Genomic DNA, 25,159 nt, shown 5'->3' with positions numbered 1-25,159 from the left:
GATGAAAATCAAAGAGCACAGCCTTCAGTATGGATTACATCTCAAATTAAAGAAAACAAAAATCCTCACCACTGGACCAATAAACAACATTCTTAGCATAGGAATCCCTAAATGAGATTGGCCACCCTGGTAACAAAGATTTCCCCACAAGCCAAGACCTGGTTTCTTCAGGTAGGTGCTAGCAACAGATCAGACCCATGGTGGAAAGGTCTTTCCTACCTGTGTGTGCTCACAGATCTCCTAAGCAGGAAGACCTGCAGAATGCACCTGCTCAACATCTTCTGATTCTGTATCAGTCTTAGAATTATAGCCAACACCAAGGCACCCTACTAGTCGACTTGAATGCCACGCTGGGCAGAGCCAATCTGCTCATGCACTTTGAAGTCAGCTCAACTACAAGGATCCGCTGAGGCTCCAGCAGACGCTCATGAGTGAGGGGTACTCCCAGGTGGAAATCGCCAAACGTTCCTCCTGTTATACCATTAACCCATATTAGTGAGGGGTCTTTGACCTCTCTGCTTGAGAATTTCATACAGGAACAGGATTGGATAAAGCAGCAGTAACTCCCCCTCATTAAAATATCTATCTTCATAAACTAGGCTTAACACCCACTGTCCTCAGATAGCTTGAGCCCAAGCTGTGTCCGAGAGATACTTAACCACCACTTTTCATTGACCCAAATGAAACCACTAACAGATGATAGAAAGCAGACTGCTTCTCTAAGGCCTAGGATGAGGCGGCCCAGGACCCAACCCTGACACAAGGAAGACAAGATGTTTCAGGTATATGTTTCTTCATTGGGTAAATGGGAGCAAACAAAAAGCCTTAAAAAAGACAGGAAAGAAAGAAAAGACTAAAGTGACTGTCAGAAGAGACTCTTAAACTTGCTCAAGAACATAGAGAAGTCAAAGCAAATGGAAGAAATTATAAAGCAAAAGAGCTGAAAATAAAATTTCAAAGGGCAGTTTGAGAAGACCATATAATGAAATGTTCAAAGACCTGGAGTTAGAAAACCAAAAGTGAAGAACATGCTCAGCCTTTTTCAAGCTGAAAGATCCAAAGAAAAATATCCAAGGCCCAGGTTGCAATATTAAAGGATTTAGTGTAGTGGTTAAGAATCAGGGCGCTAATCTCACAGACAGCAGTTCGAAACTACCAGCTGTTCTGCTGGAAAAATATGAAGCTTTCTGCTCCTGTACATATTTATGGCCTAAGAAATCCTTTAACAGGGTCGCTATGAGTCGGAACCTTCTCCACAGTACATAACAACACTACCAATGGGCAAAATGGTGTGGTGCTGTGGGTTGGACTGTAAAGTCAGTTTGAACTGCAAGGTCAGTGGCTCAAACTCACAAGCCACTCTTCAGAAACCCTACACAGGGTAGCTATGGGTCAGAACCAACTCAACAGCACTTAACAATAAATGGGCAAAATACTGAATGATACAGGAAGCATCAAAAAGATGGAAGGAATAGGCATTCACTGTACCAAAAAGAATTGTTTGATGTTCAATCATCTTAAGACTCAGCATATGACTAAGAACCAGTGGTACTGAAAGGAGAAATCCAAGCTGCACTAATGCATTGGTGAAAAACAAAGCTCCAAGAATTGATTGAATACAAATTGAAGATGTTTCAACAAGCTGATGCAGCAGTTGGCAAACAAACTGATTCGATGGCAAGAAATTTGGAAGATAGGTACCTGGCCAACTGATTGGAAGGGATCCATATTTGTGACTATTCCAAAGAAAGGTGACCCAACGGAATGTAAAAATCAAACAATACCATTAATATCACATGCAAGCAAAGTTCTGCTGAAAATAATTCAGAAACAGTTGAAGCAGTACATTGACAGGAAGTTGCCAGAAATTCAAGCAGATTCAGAAGAGGATATGGAACTAGGACTATCATTGCTTATGTCAGATGAAGCTTGGCTGAAACCATAGAATACCAGAAATATGTTTGTTGTATTGTTAAGTGTCATGGAATCTGTTCTGACTCATAATGATCCTATACAGGGTTTTTGATAAGCGACTGGAAGGTTTGAAATGCCAACCTTGTAGTTAGTTGTTGTTAGGTGCCGTCGAGTCAGAACAAATTCATAACGACCTTATGCACAGCAGAACGAAACACGGCTTGATCCTGGGCCAACTTCACTACTGTTGCCACGCTTGAGTCCATCAATGCTGCCACTTGGCCAATTCATCTCATTGGGGTCTTCCTATTTTTCTCTGACCCTCCACCTTACCAAACATGATATCCTTCTCCAGCGACTGGTCCCTCCTGACATATGACCGAAGTATGTATGAGATGCGAAGTTTGGCCATCCTGGCCTCCAAGGAACACTTTGGCTGCACTTCTTCCAACACGATCTGTTGGCTTTTTTGGCAGCCCATGTGGTTAATAGTCCAGTGCTTATCCTACAGCATCATACCAGAAAAGATATTTACGTGTGCTTAATTGACTATGTAAAGGCATTAAACTGTGTGGCTCATAACAAACTATGTACAACATTGCAAAGAATACTTAATTGTGTTCTTAAGGAACCTGTACATCGATCAAGAGGCAGTTGTTTGAACAGAACAAGGGGATATAGAATGATATGAAGTCACAAAAGATGTCCACCAGGGTTATATCATTTTACTCTACTTACTCAAGTTGTATGCTGAGCCAATCATCTAAGGAACTAGATTATATTAATAAGAACATGGTATTAGAATTGGAGGAAGTCTCATTAACAATCTAAGATATGCAGATGACACAACCTTCCTTGCTGGAAATGAAGAGAATGTGAAATGCTTAGTGATGAAAATCAAAGACTACAACCTCTACCTTAATGTAAACAAAATTAAAATCCTCACAACTCCATTTATCATGTTAATTTTCCATTTAACATCATGATAAATGGAAAAAAAGATTGAAGAAAGATTGAAGTTGTCAAAGATTTCCTTTTACTTGAATCCACAATCAATTCTCATGGAAGCAACAGTCAAGAAATCAAACAAGACCTTTTTACAGTGTTAAAGAGTCAAGTCAGCTTGAGGACAAAGGTGCTCCTATGCCACGCCATGGCATTTTCGACCACCTCATATGTATGTGAAAGTTGGACAATGAATAAGCAAGGCCTTACAAGAATTGTGTATTGAATTATGGCACTGGAGAAGAATAGTGAAAGTATCATGGACTGTCAGAAGTATGAACAAATCTATGTCGGAAGTATAGCCAGAATGCTCTTTAGCCTCGAGGATGGTAAGATTTCATCTCTCGTACTTTGGACATGTCGTGCTTGTCAGGAGGGAAGGGTCTCTGGAGAAGGACATCTGCTAGACAAAGTGGAGGGTCAGTAAAAAAGGAAGACCTCCAACGAGATGCATTGGCACATCGGCAAAATGAATGGGTTCAAAATTAACAACGTGGGGAAGCCACAGCATCAAGCAGTGTTTCTGTTGTGTTATGAGCGTTAGAACTGATTTGACAATACTAACAACGGGATCTGACCCACAATAAGGGCTTCTGTGACAGCAGCTGCTGTAACCAGGTTCCCTGTGGGGGGATCTATAAAGACAATCACCATATTGTCTTGATTGTTCTCTCAGTTACCTTTGGAGCCTGCTCAGGGTGGACTTTGACTACTCCTTTACCAAGATGAATTTCACTTGGGGCTTGAGAGCTCATCGAAGCTCCACCCATTTGAGCCTTCAGTGCATGGAATGTGCACTTAACTCAGACAAAGTCCAATAGCTCCCAATCAGAAATTAAGCACAAAATTTAGGTACCAATATGTCTAATCCCAACCAGGTAACTGTTCAGACTTGGGGCCTCTCTGAGGTTTAATATTTGTTTGAAGATCCTGGGTAGTGCCAGCAGCTAACAGTCTTGCTGCTAACTGAATTGCTGGAGGTTTGAGTGCACCCAAAAGTGACTTGGAAGAGGTGTCTTGGAAGGCCTAGCAATTAACTGTGTAGGCCAACAGAGTCTCCAACTTGAGGTTTGTTGCTGTTGTTAGGTGCTGTGGAATCTGTTTCAACGGTTTCAAAATAGGGTTTCTGAGGGTGTAAATCTTTACAGGAGCAGTAAACCTCATCTTTCTCCCATGGAGCAAAAGGTAGATTTAAACTATTGACCTTACTGTGAGCAGCCCAGCTCCTAATATCTTGGGGTTATTAAGAGGTAAACAGATAAAGACTAATGCTTTTACAATAAATTAGTTCAGCTTCACGTATTTTCAAATTAGACCATTCAAGATAATGTTACTGATGGAAACAAATACTTATCTAATAAAAGGTGTATCCATGCTATTCCTGTTTCATATTATAAAAATAACTTGTAGGTTACCTATTAGACTAGCCTGTCATTATCATGTGACCATTTCTGATTAACAATGGACTAAGACCTTCCTCATTTTTGACCAATGACCTTTGAACAAACTATTGCCCTTAAACTACATAAGGAGACCATGGCTTCAAAGTTTTGAAGCAAATATTTCTTATGGACACTTGGGTTTTCCTCTTTACAAGAGTCTGTCTGCTTTCTCTCCTCTTAAAATTGCCCCATTGTATTATTATTCTGAAATAAATCTTTGTTGTAGCTGGTGGGTTTGAACCACTGGCCTTGTGGTTCAAACAGACCTGGTAGTTCAGTGCTTATCCTACAGCGCCACACCAGAGCTCTGCACCAGAGCACTGTTGTTGTTGTTAAGTGCCATCGAGTTGGTTCCGACCCATATCGACCCTGTATAGGGTTTCCGAGGAGTGACTATTGAGCTTGAACCGCCGACCTTGCAGTTCAAACGGCTTTGCTGTCTGGCGCATTAACCCCCAGCGCCACACCAGGACTACTACTGAAAAATCAGCCATTGAAAATCCTACGCCGCACATTCTACTGGACACACATAGGGGGTGGGGGGAGGTTGCCATAAGCCAAAGTCAACTCAATGACTGATAACTGGTAATAAAAATTTTAAAGATTTTTTTTTAAGTCTGTGAAAGGAAAGAGGTGAGATTACTTAATGATAAAATGGTCTCTTTTTTCCTTCTCAAACACCCAAAAACCAATTTCTTAAAACATATTTTGAAGGAGTGCCTTCAACAAGCAAAGCGGACAAAAGGAGTCAAGGGTTCAGGACACATTCGGAGAGGAAGGTCCTCTCTTGCCTTTACAGCCCTCTGAAAGAAACACCCCTTTGTTTCTTGGTCCTACCTTGCCACAGAGAAGCAGTATCATGCAGGGTTTGGAGCCGGAGAGATCTAGGTTCAGTCCTGGTTCTTGCTCTCCAACTGTGCAGCCATGAATTGATGCTTCCCTGGCAGGGTTCTCTTGAGGCTAAAACAAGATAATATGCTTGAGTTGCCCGGACCCCAGTGAATATTCTGTCATTACAGTGAATCTGTTTTTTAGTAAATCCAGACCATCCCTCATTAGCATTTAAGAGCCTTCCTAACTATAGAAAAAGCCAACCAGCAGTCTCCGCTTTACTTCCTTGTGGGATAAAGCACTGGACCGCAAAATTGGTATGACCCACAAGTTCAGTGTTTCAACCTCACCAGCCGCTCCTGTACAGGGTTGCTGAGTTGGAACCAATTCGACGATTTGACGGCATTTAACAACTGCAATCACCACCTTAGGACTCCTTCCAGTAAGGCCTGTCTCCTTTTAACAGGCGCACTCAGGCAGAAGCCCTCACCTTGATTCCCCTTGGTAGAGCACTCACAGCTGAAACTTGTAGAAAAATGTTACCATATCCCCAGTGGGAACAAATCAAACAGAAAGCAAACCATGAGGTCTGGCAAGAGAGCATCCTGATTCTCTAGGACTGATGACTCTCAGTTCCTCAGGCTTCGCTCAGCCCATGTGTTTCCCTGGACACCATAAACTCTTCTGTTGTTGGGACAATGTGTGTTTAGACATACATATTTTTCCTTCTGTTTATAAAACCCCACAGCTTTAGCAAATGAAACTAAGAAGTCCTTAAAATAAGGAGCAGCACCTGGGGCCCACATTCCTGCATTATTGTAGTGAGTGTGGATTTTCCATTAGCCTGAAGGCTTCCTGCAAAGATTGCCCCCTTCTGGTATAAGAACAGGTTGCCGAAGTAAACCACACTCCTGTTTTTGTTAAGTACTGTTGAGTTGGTTCTGATCCATCACGACCCTGTATAGGGTTTCCGGGAGTGGCTGGTGAGCTTGAACTGCCGACCTTGTGGTTCAAGCCAACCTTGCAGTCCAGAGCATTAACCCACAGCACCACACCAGATTCCTAGTTGTTGTTAGGTGCCATCAAGTCAGTACCGACCCATAGAGACCTTATGCACAGCAGAATGAAACACTGCCTGATCCTGGACCAACCTCACTACTAATGCCACGCTTGAGTCCATCAATGCTACCACTTGGCCAATCCATCTCATTGGGGGCTTCCTCTTTTTCTCGGACTCTCCACCTTACCAAACATGATATCCTTCTCCAGCCACTGGCCCCTCCTGACAATATGTCCAAAGTTTGAGAGATGAACTTTGGCCATCCTGGCCTCCAAGGAGCACTCTGAGTGCACTTCTTCCAAAACGGATCTAATGATTCTTTTGGCAGCCCATGGCACTTTCAATATTCTCCTACAACACCATAACTCAACGGCATCAATTCTTCTATGGTCTTCCTTATTCACTGTCCAGCTTTTGCATACATATGAGGTTATTGAAAATACCATGGCTTGGGTCAGGTGCACCTTAGTCCTCAAGCTGACATCTTTGCTTTTCAACATTTTAAAAAGGTCTTGTGCGGCACATTTACCTAATGCAATATGTCATTTGATTTCTTGACTGCTGCTTCCATGAGTGTTGATAATTGATCCAAGAAGAATGAATTCCTTGACAACTTCAATCTTTACTCCGTTGATAAGAATGTTGTTTATTGGTCCAGTGGTGAGGATAGCAGTACCTAAAATCTCATTCCTTCAGTCCCCAGCCTTCCTCAGACCCAAATACTGTACCACTGCAAATGGACATTTGGGTTCACAGAAATAATCCCAGGTTGTTACTTATTACTCAACAAATAGAACACTGTATACAAGGAATGACGCCAAAAGAGAAAAATCAAAACAGTAAAGAATTAAAATCAATAAGGGTTATCTTCATTGGAATTCTGGTGTGGTACTGTGGGTTAGTGCAATGGCATGTAAGGTCGGTTTGAAGAACAAGATCGGCAGTTCAAACTCACCAGCCGCTTCTCAGAAACCCCATACAGGGTCACTATGAATAGGAACCAACTTGACAGTACTTAGCAACAATAATTACCCTCTGTCCTACCCTATCTCTCTACCCTACCACTCCTTGACCTTCAGATTCAGACTAGGACTGGCTACATCATTTGTGAGGTCCCTCAGTCTAAAATTATTAAGAATTTTAACACTGAAAACAGAGCATTAAATCCAGTGAAAGGTCCACCTAAGCACTGGGTCCTGGTGACACCCATTGAGGCCAGTCCTGCCCCAAGTCATCCTCAGCTGCCCTTGTCCTAGGGAGCCCATGACAGACTTCTCTGCCCAAGTCATTAGCACCTGTGAGGTCACTTTCTACCCTCCCTGTTACCGTCTTCACAGTAATCTGTGAGATAACCCTTACACCTGCCCTTGAAGCAATATTCACAGTGGTGGTTATGTGCCGAGAAGTCGGTTCTGACTCATAGCGACCTTGCTCAGGGTTTCCGAGGCTGTAAATCTTTATGAGAGCAGAAAGCCTCATCTTTCTCCTGCGGAACTGCTGGTAGTTTTGAACTGCTGACCATGAGGTTAGCAGCCCAACTCGTAACCACTACACTACCAGAGCTCCTTAATCTCCACAGTAGCCTGGAAGAAATTGCATCATCTATAACATTTTTTTCTTAGACTGCAACACAGATGTTAATCAAAACCTCCTGACATCTCTGTGTAATCCTTATCCACGAGATCCATTCCTTCATCCATTCTGAAAACAAAAAACAGGTGTCCATTATATGAGGTGCTGTGCTGGCCTCCTTTGTGCTTGGATAATTTGATATAGTCCTTGAGTCAAGAAAATGGCAAATACTATATGATCTCACTTACATGAAATAAGCAAATATTTAGAAATCAAAGATTATTAGTGGTTACCAAGAGTAGAAATAGATCTGTGTTGGAAGAAGTACAGCCAGGGTGCTCCTTAGAAGCCAAGATGGCCAGACTTTGTCTCTCATACTTATGACATATTGTCCGGAGGGAGCAGTCACTGGAGAAGGATCTCATGTTTGGTAAAGTGGAGGGTCAGAGAAAAAGAGGAAGACCCCAATGAGATGGATTGGCACAGTGGCAGCAGTAATAGGTTCAAACACAGCAATGATTATGAGGTTGGCCCAGGCTGCGGCAATGTTTTCGTTCTGTTGTGCATAGGGTTGCTAGGAGTCGGTACCGACTCCATGGTACCTAACAATAACAACTAACAAGGGTGGAGAAGAGCTCTGTTAGCATAGTGGACGGCAAGCCAGACTGCTAACCGCAAGGTCAGTAGTCCAAATTTATCAGTCACTCCTCAGGAGAAAGAGGAGGCTTTCTGCTCCCACAAAGATTTATAGTCTTGGAAACCCTACACAAGGCCACTATGAGTTAGACCTGACTAGGTGGCCTATAACCACCACCACCACCAAGGCTGGAAGGGAGAAGGAGAGGGAGTTTTTATTTAGGGTGCATTCATGGTGATGGAATGTTTGCAATAGGGTAACATTAATGGTGGTACAATAGGAAAGATGTAATCTGTGGTGGTGGTAAAGTGCCATGGCGTCCGTTCCGACTCACAGCGACCCTGCACAGGGTTTCCGAGGCTGTAAATCCTGATGGGAGCAAAAAGCCTCATCTGTCTCCGCGGAACCGCTAGTAGTTTTAACAGCCCACTTGTAACCACTACACTACCAGAGCGCCTTAAGATGTAATCGACGTCATGGAATATTACATGTGGAATGTTTTGGGCTGGTAAGTGTTTTTATATGTATGTTTTCACCATACACATAAAAAGGAGAAAAATATACAGTCCTGATTTCCAGGAAGCCATAGGGGCAACAGAGTGAGTAGGCAGTCACTAAGCAGGGTGACAAGTGCAAAGAGGGCTAGCAGGCAGGTGACCTGGAATCACAGAGAGAAAGACTATTTGCAAGAAGGACTTAGAAATGGCAAGAGTCCACAAAGTTAGCAAAGTGAATGAGAACACTTCAGGAAAGGAAACAGCCCTTCAGAGCCCCCATGGGGAAAGGAAGATTGGGGCTGGACTATAAAGGGTTTGAATCACAAGTAAAATAGTTTCAATAGTATTCAATAGTCATAGAAACTTACCAAAGACAGAAGGGAACTTGACTAGATTTGAATTCTAGCAAAAGTGTGGACAGATAGGAGAGATTCATTATGAGAGTCTAGGAGTTAGGAGGCTTGTTGCTATGTTTCCAGGTACAAATCATGAGGGTTAAACCTAGACCAATGATTCTCAAAGGGGTCGGTTTTGCCCCCAAGGACATGCTTGGCAATGTCTGAAGACACTTTGATTGTTACACCTGGGGCCAGGGATGCTACTGGCATCTAGTAGGTAGAGGCCAAAGGTGCTCAGAAAAGCCTTAAACGTCAATTGTGTCTTGTCTGAGAAACCCTGAACTAAACAATGATAATGAAGATTGAGAGACTGGGGAGAAATCAAGAACCATGGTGGCACTGTGGGGTAAGCATTGGGCTAATAACCACGAAGTTGATGGTTCAAATCCACCGGCTTCTCTGAAGAAGAAAGATGAGGTAGTCTGCTCCCGTGATGATTTATAGTCTTGGAACACCTAAGGAGTAGTTCTACTGTCTCATTTAGGGCCATTATGAGTCACAAGCTACATGATGACAGTAGGTTTTGAGGTTATTTAGGAATTAGATTAGAAGGAACTTAGTAACCATTTAGATCCTGGCAGGAGAAACCACTGGCTGTTGTAAAACGTTGTGGTCTTTGTTATTTTGGGGGGTTAAAGTCTTTTCATATTCTGATTGATGAGACCACTTTCTCAGAAAGGAGCCCAAATGGGTGAGATCCTGGCAAGCAGCTGTCCAGACTGGCCTTCCTAGGCTGAATCTAACCCAGGCCCTGCTGGCAACATGAGCTGGTCTGAAAGTCAGATTCACAAGCTGATCACCAGCTCATTCGCATGAGAGAAGGAAAACGAATGCGTTGGAAGAAAAATAAAAGCTTTAAAAGAAAGTCTTTGAATGGAACAACTTTGTCCCTAAGATAGATGTGAACTAAAAGGACTGTACAAGTGTATGAACGGAGCAAGAAGAAAAATCCACGCACTAGGTACTAACTAGCATTACCAGGTACTAACCAGGTCAGGGAGTCCTCTGCCCCACCCATATTCACTTTCTCCAATCCAGGACCTCCCAGCAGCATCAGCTGTTGTCATAAGAGCAGTTAACACTTACTAAGGGAGTCCTGGTGTGGCACTGTGGGTTAATGCACTGGACAGCAAAGTCAGTTTGAACCACAATGTCAGCAGTTCAAGCTCACCAGCGCTCCTTGGAAAGCCTATACAGGGTCACTATGGGTCAGAACCAATTTGATGGCACTTAACAACAACACTTACTAAATGATGGTGGTGGTTCTCACCCACAGGTGACCTAAGTTTAATTCCCAATGAACATCATATGTACTACCACCTGCGTGTCAGCAAAGGCTATGTGTTGCCATGATGTTGAATGGTTTCAGCAGACCTGCAAGATTAATATGAACTAGGAAGAAGGCCCAGCACTCTGATTCTGAAAATCAGATAATGAAAGCCCTGTGGATCACAAGGGTCCAATGACAATGGTAAAGGATAGGGCAGCATCTCATTCCACTGTTCACTGGATCACCATAAGTCAAGAGCCAACTCAACAGCCACTAACAAGAGCATTTACTGAGTGATTTCTAGGAGTCACAAACATTAGTGATCTCACTTGATCCTCTCAACAGTCAACAATCTTATCACACCATGTGTATGATCCTGGTATAATGCACATTCTATGGATGAGTAATTTGACCCATCAATCTGCCCAGGTGCTCAGCCCAGGTGCAGAGAGTGGCCAAGAACTGAACCCTGGCCCTTGGCATCCTATGTGGACTAGGCCTGTTTTCTGCCCTCACCCATCATGCCTGACACATTCCCTCAGGTATCCCCTGGTTCCCTCCTTCATTTCCATCAAGTCTGCTCATTTCCATGCTGAGGCCTTTCTGTTATTATAATCTAAACTCTCCCACCCTGCTTCCACCATGTCCCCCAGTCCTCTCCTTGATGTTTTCTTTTGACATCTGACATACCTGGCATCTAACACTATTAGACAGCTTATGCTTCCACCTCTGACGCCACCTGCAGACATTCATGAACACCTGAACACCCAGGACCAGCCATGTGGTGGTGCTTCTTTGGAAGGGCTAACTAATTAAGCATGCAGTCCTTCAGCTAAGGTTGGTAAAATGACACAGTAAGGTTATAGCCAGGTAAAAGAAGAGGAGTTGTTGGGCACGGGGTTCAAGGCAGCCTTCCTGTCCTATCTATCTGGATGAAATGCAGGGTCACAGAAGCAGTTTCTACACTGGGAGACTCATTTGAAACTCAGAACCTGGGCCTCTTCTATGTCAACCACAGCAATGAACTCCGGACTCTAAGCAGAAAAGCAAGTGAAGCAAGTGTCCACCTTAGATCACGTTGTTTGCCCAGTATACACAGGCTGGTACAGAAAGGCATGAAGCTCCCAGATGCCAGCCACTGACCAACTCTGAAGCAGAGCTAGGGCCTCTAGACTTTTGGAAAGAGAAAGGCTGTGTGCTGGCAACCAGGAGGCTGGCTTGCAAAATGTGCCCTTTGGTTGTTTAAACGATTATATATTCCTGAGTGTTTTTGTGTACATCCCACCCACCCCCCGCAAAAAAAACCCAGAGGGAATAAAAGCAAATAATGATGATGCACAGAGGAGATTGTAATCATTGCAATGAAATGATGAGTGTAAAACCAATATTCTCCCATGTAAACTATCACTCAATTCACAGTAAAAATGAAAAAAAAAAAAAAAATTAAAACTCAGAATTTTTAAACAATGTATGCCCATGGAATCTTCATGTATTTTTTTCATGCCTGTGTCCAGGGCTGCATCTCCAGCTCCTGGAAGAATGTCTGGTTCCAAGTGATGCTCACTGAATGTTTGTTGAGTGAATTACCAAATGTCAAGACTGCAACCACCAGCCAGTAGTGGCAATATCTTCTCAATCAACCATGGCGCATCTGACCAATGCACCTGCCTTTGGAAGCAGTGGAATTTGATCTTTGCAAATCAGTCTACCTTAATCTGGGGCGGAATTTAGACTGCTGGGTTCATAGTCTAAAGCTTGACCAAGGGACTTCCCTGGTCCACCATACTGGCCCCAGTGCAGACATTCAAGGTTCTGTTTCCTGTGGCCATTTGTTGACAATTCCTACTTTCTAGATCATCTTAGAACCCTGGTGTACTGCTATAGGATAAGCACTGGACCACAAGGTCTGCGGTTCAAACTCACCAACTGCTCCTTGGAAACTACAGACAGGGTCACTATGAATTGGAACCAACTCAACAGCACTTAATAACAACAACAGCAAATCATCTTAAATGATCTCTGGTTGTATTGCACAAATTGGCAGTGAAGAGGCTGCAAGCTGACCTCTGGCTGAACTGGACCCACCTTCCCTGCCTCTCACACACTGGACTTCTGTTCTTCCACCGTGTCTTCAACATCAAGCATCTGTCTGCTCCTTTAAGAAAAGCAGGCAGTGTAGCCCTTAAAAGACACAATCTTTGTCCAAGTGTTATCTATATTTGTGGCCAATAATTAACCCAAGGAAGGAAGAACCACACCTTAGAAACCAAAGTCACCTACCACAGGGAGGGACTCGGAGCCAGATGAGCAGCCTGTAAGCCAGAAATGGGAAAAGGCAGGCAGCTCATCTGAACCCACTCACATGGCGACTCACTGCGGTGTGCCTGGGACAGTCATGGATTGGCTTCACTCCCCCACTTCTGCTGAAGCCCCATTCTGCTTCAATTTTCCTTGGCCTCCACTTCACGTGTCTGTGGAGATACATCAGCATCCTCCCCATTTGAATCAACTCCTCCAGAGATCCCTCCTACTCCTCTGTAGTAACAAAGTCCTCCTGACCCATGATTTAGTCTCCTGCCTAGGATACCCTCTTCTTCCTATAACCCCTATGGGCTCTTCTCTGCAGGGCCCCAGGGTGTCAGAACAGCCACAATCCATACCTCATTGCTCTGTGAGGTGCCTATGGAAGGACAGGGCCCTAGACAGACGTAGTTTGAGTGAGGGGCATATGCCTCTTCTGCTGTGTTATTTGTGGGGCACTCATTCTGTGCTGTCTTACATTAGTGCTTACCTTTTATCTACACTTAATGTACTCCTTCAGATAGAAAAAATGGAATGTTTCTACACCTGCTTCACTTATCTGTATGTAGACCATCACCTTCAGCCTCCACAATTCTGAGTAAACTAATCCTCAGCCTCTTAAACTTTCTTCTTAGGTCTCTTATTTATAGACGTCCATTGCAGAGTCCTGGTGTGGTGCTGTGGGTTAATGCGCTGGACTGTAAAGTCAGTTTGAACTGAAAGGTCGGCAGTTCAAGCTTACCAGCTGCTCCTGGGAAACCCTATACAGGGTCACTATGGATCGGAACCGACTCAGCGGCACTTAACAACAATAATTGCAGAGTTGGAGTCTGGGTATGGTGCTGTAGGATAAGCACTGGACTGCTAATCACTATGAGTCATAACTGACTGGTCAGATCTCATCACCAACAACAGTTGCAGAGTTGAGGCAAACTTACTCCTCAATGTTGTTGTTTTTAAGTGCCGTGCAGTTGGGTACAATTCATAGCAACCCTGTACAGGGTTTCTGAAGAGTGGCTGGTGGGTTTGAACTGCCCACCTTGTGGTTAGCAGTCCAGTGCTGATACTACAGCGCCAAGCCAGGACTCCAGTACCTCAACATATGGACCTAATCACCTAGGCCTCACACTAGGTTTAGCTCTTGTCTGTAAAACAACAAAACTAATTGCCATTGAGTCAACTCCTACTCATGGTGACATCATGTGTACCTGAGTAGAACTGTGCCCCATCAGGAGGTTTTTGCAAGTAGATAACCACCTCTGGTGGTGGTGGTTAAGTGCCGTGGAGTCGGTTCCAACTCATAGCAACCCTGCATAGGGTTTCCGAGGCTGTACATCATTACGGGAACAAAATGTCTCATCTTTCTCCCACAGAACTGCTGGTAGTTTTGAACTGCTGACCTTGAGGTTAGCAGCCCGATTCGTAACCAATATGCTAGCAGAGCTCCTTAAGACACCTCTAGGTGGATTCAAATCTCTAACCTTTTGGGTAACAGCTGAGTCTAACTGTGCACCACCCAGGGACTCTCATCACCCCCAAGGAACCACTCTAGCGCTCTTATAGCATTTTATGTGGACTTGTTCTTACATATTCTGCTCTGAAGACCTCCCTTCCAAGGGAGTTGCCATGTAGACACTCACTCTAGTAGTGAAGACCCTTGTGCACATCCCATCCAGGGACCAGATGGGGATCTCTTTGTGAAATAGGACAAGCAGCAGGCATTAGCTGCACACCTGGCATTACCCAGTTTTCTCACTAAGGAAAGAGTATAAAATTACATCTCCTTGGCGAAAAATTTGGATTTTTCAAATAACCATTAAGTTTGAGCATCTTTCCATGTGCTTTTTAGCCCTTTGTCTTCTTCTTCTGTAAGTTGCCTTTGAGATTCCTTTCCCATGCTTTCACTGAGATTCTTACCTCTTTCTGACTGATTTCCATGAGTTCCTTGAATGTTACAGATATTAGTCCCTTTTGCTTTTCTTGATATATCTTCTTCCAATCTGTCCCCATCCCATTAACTTTATTAGTAGTGTCCTACTGTGGAGCAGGACAGATATTTTCACATCGTTTGTTGTTGTTGTTAGGTGCCATCAAGTCGGTACCGACCTTATGCACAGCAATACAAAATACTGCCCGATCCTAGGCCAACCTCACTATCATTGCCACGCTGGATTCAAGCTGCTAACGCTAGAGGATGGCTCTCTCTCTGTCGGCTCTGGAAGAAGGTCCTTGTCTCTTTGAGCTTCTATTTCTGGTCCATTTTTACGTGGCTTGGCATTACTCTTCCCCCATCTCTGCTTACTAGTTTATATTTAATCTCCTTTAGATATTTAACAAGATTGATATGTATACTAACTCTAGGGTGTAGAAATTCATCATGTTTGATATCTAAAAGAGATTTAATGTGAGATGGGGTAAGAATAATGCCAAGGCACATGAAGATTGGCAAGAAGATTTATATACCCTAAGGAGCTCTGGTAGCATAGTGGTTACGAATCGGGCTGTGAGCCATAAGGTCAGCAGTTTGAAACTACCAGCTGTTCTGCAGGAGAAAGATGAGGCTTTCTGCTCCCATAAAGATTTACAGCCTCAGAAACCCTGTTCAGGGTCACTATGAGTCGGAACCGACTCCATGGCATATAACCAACCAACCAACCATACTAACTCTAGGAGTCCTGGTGTGGCGCTGTGAGTTAATGCACTGGACTGCAAAGTAGTTTGCACCACAAGGTTAGCAGTTCAAGCTCACCAGCTATTCCTCAGAAACCTTATACAGGGTTGCTATGGGTCAGAACTGACTCAACAGCACTTAACAACAACAATAAATACTAACTCTAGGAGTCCTGGTGTGGCACTGTGGGTTAATGTGCTAGACTTCAAGGTCTGAACTGCAAGGTCGGTGATTCAAACTCACCATCCACTACTTGGAAACCCTATACAGGGTCACTATTAGTCAGAACCGATCCCACTTTAACAACAAAACAACAACATACTCACTCTGCCTCACTAACATAACAAAGGCAACCTATTCACAAATGGATTAATAGAGGTCAGGATTTACAACACATATTTGGGGGGCACACAACTAAATCCATAACATTTGTGTAACCACGTTATGCTCCTCAGAAACCGTACACAGGGTCACTATGAGTCGGAACCAACTCAATGGCACTTAACAACAACAAAAACAATAGTATGTTGTATAATTCAGTCTCTTATTTTGTTCTCATTGTGCCCTTTTGTAATTGCAAAAAAAAACCAAAAAACAGGTTGATTAATGATATTCTCTTATCTCCCATCATGCAACTGTCAATAATCATTGAAGTGACCTGCCCGGTGTAAGATATAAAAGGCTCACAGTCACAGGAGACACACAGTCCTCAGTAGCACTCTAGTGTGCACTGCCCCACTCTGCTCTTCCCGTGATGGAGGCTCCCCTTTTGCCATGCTGCCCTTCCCACCTAACTGGGAAGTCTTAGTCATGTCTGCCTCCCTGGCCAGGTGATGCTTGAACCTTCCTTTTCTTCCCCTCCTTATAGGCCATGGCCTCAGTCCTCCTGACCTAATCTCCCAAGTCTACTACTTTCTTTCTCATCCCTTTTTGAGACCTGATAGGCCCCATAGTTGGTTAATGAGACTTCCTCTAGAGTCTCAACTCTGCGGCTTCTCTCATCCAAAATAGTTTGTCCCTGGCTCCCATTACTACATAGAGTCCAAATCTGTCCCAGATACCAGTGTCAGTCCCATCCCCCTGCTTGAGTCTTTATCCACCAGCTTATCTTACAGCACAACTATAAATCAGGTGACACTAACCAAATCCAACCAAGTCCAGTCCCATAAATAATTCCCACCAAAATATAGGGTTGGTTGTTGTTAAGAGCCATTGACTTGGTCCTGACTCACAGCGACCCTGTGTAGGGTTTGTGAGGAACAGCTGGTGGGTTTGAGTCAAAGACTTTGAAGTTAGCAGTCCAGCGCTTAGCTTACAATTCCACTGTAAATCTTTATGGGAGCAGAAAGCCTCATCTTTCTCCCAAGAAATGACTTGGGGATTTGAACTGCTGAACTTGTTTAGCAGTCCAGTACTTATCCTACAGCATTATCAGGTGACACGATCTACTAGTAAATTTCCCTCATCCTTATCTATGGCCACAGAAACTCACCAGCTACTTTCAGGGAGGATGCAGCACCGCTCTGAGCAAAGAACATCAAGGGTGGCTGTTGTGGCTAATGCCCCAGTGACAGGCAAGATGGAGAAGCAGATCTGCACATGTACTGTCAGGAAAACACAGGTGACCCCTGGTCATCAAGTGGGGAACATAGAGGGGTGTTCAGAACTTGGATACCTGAAGGAGGAAAAGAAGTCCTCCAGGCCACAAGTTGCCAGAAATGGCATTTCATCACATTGTTGCCCTCACCCTGTGGAACCCATGGAACTGCACGCCCCCACTTTAGTCAGTCATGCCTCACCCTGTCCCTCCCTCCCAGGGCAGGGTCCAGTAGACTCATATAGCGACAGGAAAGCCAGCGCATGGCTGGAACAGGGACAAAGACTGGCAGCAGAGGCACTTCCAGAGCAGAGCACACAGGTAAGTTCTGATGGGACACTTGGGGAGAGACAAGGGGGCTGAGTAGGAAGGTGACAAGACCACAGGACAAAGGAAGCAGAACTGAGCCAACAAGGACAGGAAGGGACATGAGCTTGAGAATATCACAGAGGTTTGGAGCTCAGCCCGCACAGTGGAGAGTGGGGTAAAATTGCTGAATAAGATGAGGGGTTGTTGTAGGGATGTGGTAAACGAGGTTATACCTGCTTTGTTTCCTTTAGTGCATGGGCCCACTGTATGCCTCACTTGCACATGGGTCTTGTGAGATCCTGCCAGGGAAGTGGTCACAGACCCCATCCTGACTCTGAACCATAAGTCTCTGTTTCATCAGCTTCCTTCTAGGAAAGTAGAAAGAAGTTAGGATAAAAGAGATTGTAAAATGAGCTCAGTGAAAAGTTAATAGTAGGAAGGGAGAAGAGTGGAGAGTGGGACCCTAGCCAGAGAAACAGTGACGCCAGAGATGGAGGCAGAGATGATGATGTGGAGAGACGGAATGGCTGGGGACTCTAGACCCAGAAAGAGAGAGGGGCTGTGTGCTGATGACTAGGGGGCAGGCTTGCAGGGTATATACCCTTTGGATGGTTGATGATGCATGGAGGGGACCACGGCAATGAAATAATATACAATAGGATGAATTTAAAGCTACTGTTCTCCCATGTAAACTACCACATAACTCACAATAAGACATTTTTTTAAAAAGTTAATAGTAGGGCAAGTCCTCAGCCTACGCCCAACATCTCAGGCCATGTCCAGCAGGAATGCTAGTTCTTTGTCCTCCCACAGCCCATTAGAGCAGCCAGAGAGGGGTCCCAGGATGGCGTATGTCCTGGAAGGAAAATAAGAGGCACATTGGAAGTAGGGCAGGGACTTACATCCCCAGGGTAGAAATCCAGGGGAAAAAAAGCCACAGCTCCCAGATGACAGTGCATGCCTACCAAACACCTGTCTGTCAAAGATCTCATGACCAAGAAGTGCACATTATATACAAATTCAATGAACGTTTAGTTTGTGGGTTCGCAACATTTGTAATACAGTGGCTGCAACAATGGGGCTCAAACAGCAACAACTGTGAGGTTGGTGCAGGACTGAGCAGTGTTGCATTCTGTTGTACACAGGTTTGCTATGAGTCCGAACCAACTCAATGGCACCTAACAACAAATTTTCCAAAAGGCAGAACAAAAGTCTTCATGGTGGAAGGTTCTCCTTCCATCCAGTAAATGCCCCGGAAGTGAAGTGCTTCTGTACCTCAGTCAGACCTAATCCAATTGTGTGGCCTACTCTAGATGCACCGCAGGCCCCTGGCACCTGCCCTATGCCCAAAGCATCTCCTGCAGGTGGGCATTGGCCATGCTGGAGGTGGGGTCTGGGCAGATGCTGCTGAGAGACCTGGACATATGTAAGCTTCCTGCACCTCTCCGTCTAGAAAGGAGATAATGTTTTATCATGGCTTATTCCCCTGGTGCTCCAGTTAGAGAGGAGGCAAAGGGCAATTACTTATGAAGGCAGAGACCTCTTAGAGGCCACGCAACCCCTCACAGGTGTGGCTGGTCAGTCAGGCGCCAACTCAGCACTGCCTATATAAATAAAAATAAAGTTGGGGAAGGGGACTTGAGTGACAAGTGGGACTCAAGCAGTCTGGAACTCCACACAGTCTCCTCTTCTTTAGTGGAGGAGCACCTCCCAAATTGCATGTAGATACTGGGCACGTGAGAGTTGCCCTTCCCACATGGGGAGGACATCATAGGGCCACCGAGGTACCCTGCCTCCAGAAGTCTGAACCTTTGGCTCCACACAGGGATTTTATTGGTAGTTCTGGAGATAGGACTATGAGATGAAGTCCACACCTACCTCTAGCAGGGAAGGGAGAAGAAAGGATATCTCCCCTGAACCACCACTCCGGTAACCTTGGCTGGACGAGCCCGCTGCAGGAGCATCACAGCCCACTGCCCAGTTCACCAATCTGCAGTCTAATCCAAGCGTAACCCTTCCATGTTGCTTAAAACTTTCAGTGTGCTGGTCTTGTTATGACTTATTTCAAAAGAATAGGAGTAGCGGCATTTCTTGATTGCTTAAGTAAGCATTATTCTAAACACTTACACTTATTATCTAATTCAGTTCTGCCAACAACCTTAGAAGATAGGCACTGTCATCATTATTTCTATTGTAAGGTTGAGAAAATATTGAGACCCAGAGAGTTTAAGTAACCTGCCCAAGGTCACCCAGCTAGTACACAGTGTGGCCTGCTAGGGTTCAAGTCCAGGCAGCCCAATCCAGAGCATACACTTTTTTTTTTTTTCTTTTTTTTTTATGTTTTGTTGTGAATTATGTGATAGTTTGCATGGGAGAACATTAGTTTTATATTCATTTTACATTCATTACCATGGTTACCATCCCCTCCATGCATCATCAACCAATCAGAGGGTATGCCCTGCAAGCCTGCCCCCCACCCCACCTCCCCAGTCATCAGTACACAACCCCTCTCCCTCTCTGGGTCTAAAGTTCCCAGCTACTCCATCTCTCCACATCATCATCTCTGCCTCCATCTCTGGTGCCACTGCTTCTCTGGGTAGGGTCCCACTCTCTGCTCTGCTCCCTTGATGGTCCCAGGGACCTCCGCTCCTAGACTGCAAAGTTAATCACTCCCCTCCTTGCTACAAAACCTTTACATTTTCAACCCTCACAATCAGTCCTGATAACAATTATTCACTATCGTATCACAAGAGACCTATCTGCATTTCATTTCATCAGCCCCGCCTAGACAGATTGGATACTATGCAGTGAAGATTCTACCTTGCCAGAACGTACACTATTAACATCTACAGTAAACTTCAAAGTGTATCTACATAAAACATAGCTTGTGTCATCAAAAGTGTGGTTTAGCAGTTGAACTATTCTCTACCCCTGACCAACAGACAATGCACTTGTCACCCATGGATGGGGCAGGGCCTCAGCTCCACTCTGACCCCTCACACCACTGGCTGCAGAGTGCTAAGGTAAAGAGAAGGAATGCAAGGTCCTCCTGTGATAAGACACTGTGCAGAAAGGGGGACATGAAGGGGTTTACAATGGTAAGAAGAGCCACGGTATCACAGAGGATTGGTTTCTAAGGCAGTGAAATGGGGTAGGAATAGCCTAGCACCACTGCATATAGACTCAACTGGAAGAGAGAGAAGTTAGAGCTGTAGAACATCACAGGGCTGAGAAACCATCTACTCAAAGCCATAGCTTGGCAGAGATCCATTTCCTCCCATAGCACAACTAACCCCATGTCCTCTCCCACATTCTAGAACTATGGGTAGAGAGGCACTGGCCCTTGGCTGGGCCATCGTCGCTGGGGTCCTGGCACTGCAGACTTTGTCAGTGGCGGAGCCCTCCTCCTGGTGGTCCCTGCGCAGTAAGGCTGGGGTATTCGCAGACCTGAGTGCCGAGGAGCTGAAGGCTGTGCGTAGCTACCTTTGGTCCCAGAAGCAGTTGGCACTGGAACCTGCCAAAACCATGACCTTGGCCAAGAACTCCATCTTCCTCATTGAGATGCTGCTACCTAAGAAACAACATGTGCTGAAATTTTTGGAGGAAGGTGAAAGGCGTCCTGTTCGAGAAGCCCGTGCTGTCATCTTCTTTGGGGCCCAGGAGAAGCCTAATATCACTGAGTTTGCAGTGGGACCTCTGCCATGGCCCTCCTATATGAGAGAGCTGCCTCCCAGACCTGGGCACCACCTATCCTGGGCATCCAGACCTATCTCCACTGCTGAGTATGTTCTTCTTAACCATGCCCTTCAAGAACTCACCAAACCCCTGCACCCGTTCTTCCTCCAGACCACAGGCTTCTCCTTTCAAGACTGTGCAGACCGGTGCCTGACCTTTACTGATGTGGCCCCCCGAGGTCTGGCTTCTGGCCAGCGCAGATCCTGGTTTATCCTGCAAAGATTTGTGGAAGGCTATTTCTTGCACCCTACTGGGTTGGAGCTCCTTTTGGACCATGGGAGCCAAGATGCCCACGACTGGGTGGTAGAGCAGGTCTGGTACAATGGGAAGTTTTATAGGAGCCCAGAAGAACTGGCCCTCAAGTATAAGAATGGGGAGGTGGATATAATAGTTCTGGAGGACCTGCCACCCCCAAGCAGTGAGGACCCTCCTCTCTTCTCCTCTTACCAGCCCCGTGGGGCCTTCCCCATGCCCACCACCAAGAATGGGCCCCACCTGGTCCAGCCCCATGGCCACCGCTACCGGCTAGAGGGCAATGCTGTGCTCTATGGGGGCTGGAGCTTCGCCTTTCGTCTGCGCTCCTCCACAGGGCTGCAGGTCCTAGACATACGTTTCAATGGAGAGCGCATTGCCTATGAGGTGAGCATACAGGAAGCAGTGGCCTTATATGGAGGACACACGCCTGCAGGCATGCAGACCAAGTACATTGATGTGGGATGGGGCATGGGCAGCGTCACACATGAGCTAGCCCGTGGCATCGACTGTCCAGACACCGCCACCTTCGTGGATGTCCTCCACTATTATGATTCTGATGGTCCCGTGAACTACCCCCGGGCCCTCTGTCTCTTTGAGATGCCAACGGGAGTGCCCCTAAGGCGGCACTTTAATTCCAACTTCAGTGGAGGCTTCAACTTCTATGCAGGGCTAAAGGGCCAGGTGCTGGTGCTTCGAACCACTTCCACCGTCTACAATTACGATTATATTTGGGATTTCATCTTCTACCCCAACGGAGTAATGGAGACCAAGATGCATGCCACTGGCTATGTGCATGCCACCTTCTACACACCTGAGGGGCTGCACCACGGCACACGCCTGCACACTCACCTGGTTGGCAATATGCACACCCACCTGGTGCATTACCGCATCGACCTGGATGTGGCAGGTAGGACTAGGGCTGGGTGCAGAATAGGACCTTGCTGGTCAGGGTGCCTTCCCAAGAGGTGGCACCAAAACTCTCCTGAGACAGAAAACCATGAGCATTTGCCCACCCTGCTCTGTGAAACTTGCAGTGTTAGAAGCTGTTACGCCCTGAAAAGTGGTGACGGTTAGCAGTACCAACTTTGTAGCCCGGTTATAGCAGTGTCTTCACGCACAGATGCTGACTCTATAATGCTGTCGTTAGTAGCTGCTTTCCAGTCAGCCCTGGTTCATGACAATCCCACGCACGTGGAACATTCTCAGGATCAGATGTGCAGCCTTTTCACTGTCTGATTTTCAGAAGTAGCTCACCAGTCCTTTCGTTGTAGTCTGTCTTAGTCTGGAGCTCAGCTGAAACCTGCTCATCATCATAAGCAAGCCGTGAACCTCCTGACAGATAGGTGGTGACTATACTTGAGGTGGTCTGGTCAGGAATTGAACCTGGGTCTCTCAAGGGAAGGCAAGAATTCTGCCACTGAGTCACAACTGCCCTCATGGGTCCTACAAAGAGGATTAAATAGACATGTGTACTCAGGTTGGGATGATGCCCAGGAGTATGAGGAAAATAACTGACTAGGACTCTGGGTGGGAATTCTCATCCTACTTCTTAGATAAGGATATCGCTGTACAGAGTATTGTTGTTGTCATTAAGTACTGTCGAGTAGGTTCTGACCCATAGCGACCTTGTATAGGGTTTCCGAGGAGCGGCTGGTGAATTTGAACCACCAGCCTCGCAGTTCAAATAGACCTTATGGTAGAGTGCCAATCCTACAGTACCACACCAGGACCCCGTGCAACACATAAGATATAACAAAGTCACCCATTCTACCCTTTGGGCTCAGAGGGGATGATAGACACCATCTCCCCAGCCTGGGAGCTGCCTTCTCTCAAAGACTGCAGCCATAGACATCGGACTCAGGGGTAGCTCCTCAGAGGAGTGGAGCCAACTAGAATCCCAGAGGAATCACGGCAGCTTCCCAGACAATATATGATCTTCCAGTTACTTGGGACTTTTTAACAACGCTGCCCCACACCCAGCTCAGTGCATGCTCCCAAAACATTCTCTTTAACCCTAATGGTGACTGACTACGGATATGGTTCAGGATGGTGATCTGAGCGCAGAATGAGAACATTTCAGGTCAGGAGCTATATCCTCATTCTCTTTTTTTCCTGCACACCTCCAGGCACCAAAAATAGTTTTCAGACACTAGGGATGAAGCTACAAAACATCACCAACCCCTGGAGCCCAGGACACCAACTGGTACAGCCCACTCTGGAACAAACGCAGCTCCACCACGAGCGCCAAGCTGCTTTTCGATTTGGGCGGAACCTGCCCAAGTACTTGCTCTTCTCCAGCCCTGAGAAAAACCCCTGGGGCCACAAACGCAGCTACAGAATTCAGATTCATTCCATGGCTGATCAGGTGCTACCCCCTGGCTGGCAGGAGGAGCGGGCTGTTACCTGGGCCAGGTGAGCTGCCTGAAGGAGGCAAGGACTCCTCTTGGGAAGAGTTTGTGTGTGTGTGTGTGTGTGTGTGTGTGTGTGTGTGTGTGCCTGTCTGTCTGTCTGTGTGCATGTGGTTGAGTGCGTGTCTATGTGTGCCCATGCATTTAGGAAGCAGCATGACGAACCCATGCTGAGCATCCTGAGCCTCTGCTGTTAGTGGCCAGCTCACTGGCTTCTAGGAGCTATCTCTCATTTAGGGAACACAGTAACATTTCCCCATCAGTAACCCTGAAGATAACTCCTGGAAGAGACTGAGAGGTCTCCCAGAAATAGAGCCATCTGGCTGTTCCTCTGTCCTGGCAGGTACCCCCTGGCAGTGACCAAGTACCGTGAGTCAGAGCTGTGTAGCAGCAGCATCTACAACCAGAACGACCCCTGGGACCCACCTGTGGTCTTTGAGGAATTTCTTCGAAACAATGAGAACATTGAAAATGAGGTAATGACCCTGCCCCCCAGCCCTGCCCAACTCTGGCCTTGTCTCCTTGAGCCCCAGTCCCAAGACCACCCTCAATAAAGGGGAGTCCTACTCATCCTCTGTCTGTTCCTGCCCTTGCCCAGGACTGAGAGGGAAGAGCATATCTGGAGTTCATTAAAGAACTTCCCACCTCTAAAATGGGGCTTGAGGGGATGCTGAAAGGTTCTAGGCATGACGGAAAATGCCCAAGGCCAGAGCGGCCTCTATTGGTTAGAGCTCAGCACTACCCCATCGAAGCAAGCATCCTTTTTGAACCGCCCCATCATGTCCACTCTCTTTCTCTCACAGGACCTAGTGGCCTGGGTGACAGTGGGTTTCCTCCACATCCCCCACTCAGAGGACATTCCCAACACAGCCACACCTGGAAACTCTGTGGGCTTTCTATTGCGCCCTTTCAACTTCTTCCCAGAAGACCCATCCATGGCCGCAAGAGACACTGTAATTGTGAGGTCCCAGGACAAAGGCCCCAACCATATCCAGAGCTGGGTTCCAGAGGAATTGAAGGGCTGTTGGGTATATCCTCCTTTTAGCTACAATGGAACCTACAGGCCTGTGTAAAGGTCCTGACAATAAACCATTTGACCATACTCTGAGCTGCTTCTTTGTGGGGGGAGAGGCAGAGCAAATCACATACAACAGACTTCCATCCATACCTAGTCCACTACAGCCCAGAAAAGACCTCCACCATTATCTGAAGGGCTGCTCACTGAAACCCCCAGATTAGTCTATATCAGATTGTTTT

At 45.9% G+C, this 25,159-nt stretch overlaps 1 protein-coding gene across 1 annotated transcript; it reads left to right on the top strand.

Annotated features, from left to right (window-relative positions):
- The first annotated feature begins 20,825 nt into the window (after window positions 1-20,825).
- On the top strand, window positions 20,826-24,975 carry AOC1 (amine oxidase, copper containing 1). The gene is made up of 4 exons (XM_006873698.1): window positions 20,826-22,401; window positions 23,621-23,906; window positions 24,246-24,378; window positions 24,706-24,975. The coding sequence occupies exons 1-4, from the start codon at window positions 20,826-20,828 to the stop codon at window positions 24,973-24,975; spliced, it is 2,265 nt and encodes a 754-aa protein (XP_006873760.1).
- The last annotated feature ends 184 nt before the right edge of the window (window positions 24,976-25,159 follow it).

Source organism: Chrysochloris asiatica, unplaced genomic scaffold (assembly GCF_000296735.1).
Source record: "Chrysochloris asiatica unplaced genomic scaffold, ChrAsi1.0 scaffold00249, whole genome shotgun sequence".
NCBI lineage: Eukaryota > Metazoa > Chordata > Mammalia > Afrosoricida > Chrysochloridae > Chrysochloris > Chrysochloris asiatica.
This window is presented reverse-complemented; position numbering and strand designations above follow the sequence as displayed.

Coding starts and splice junctions, on each gene's coding strand:
- AOC1 (XM_006873698.1), top strand. CDS start 20,826: ATGGGTAGAGAGGCACTGGCCCTTGGCTGGGCCATCGTCGCTGGGGTC. Junction 22,402..23,620: donor CATCGACCTGGATGTGGCAG/GTAGGACTAGGG, acceptor GCACACCTCCAG/GCACCAAAAATAGTTTTCAG. Junction 23,907..24,245: donor CGGGCTGTTACCTGGGCCAG/GTGAGCTGCCTG, acceptor CTGTCCTGGCAG/GTACCCCCTGGCAGTGACCA.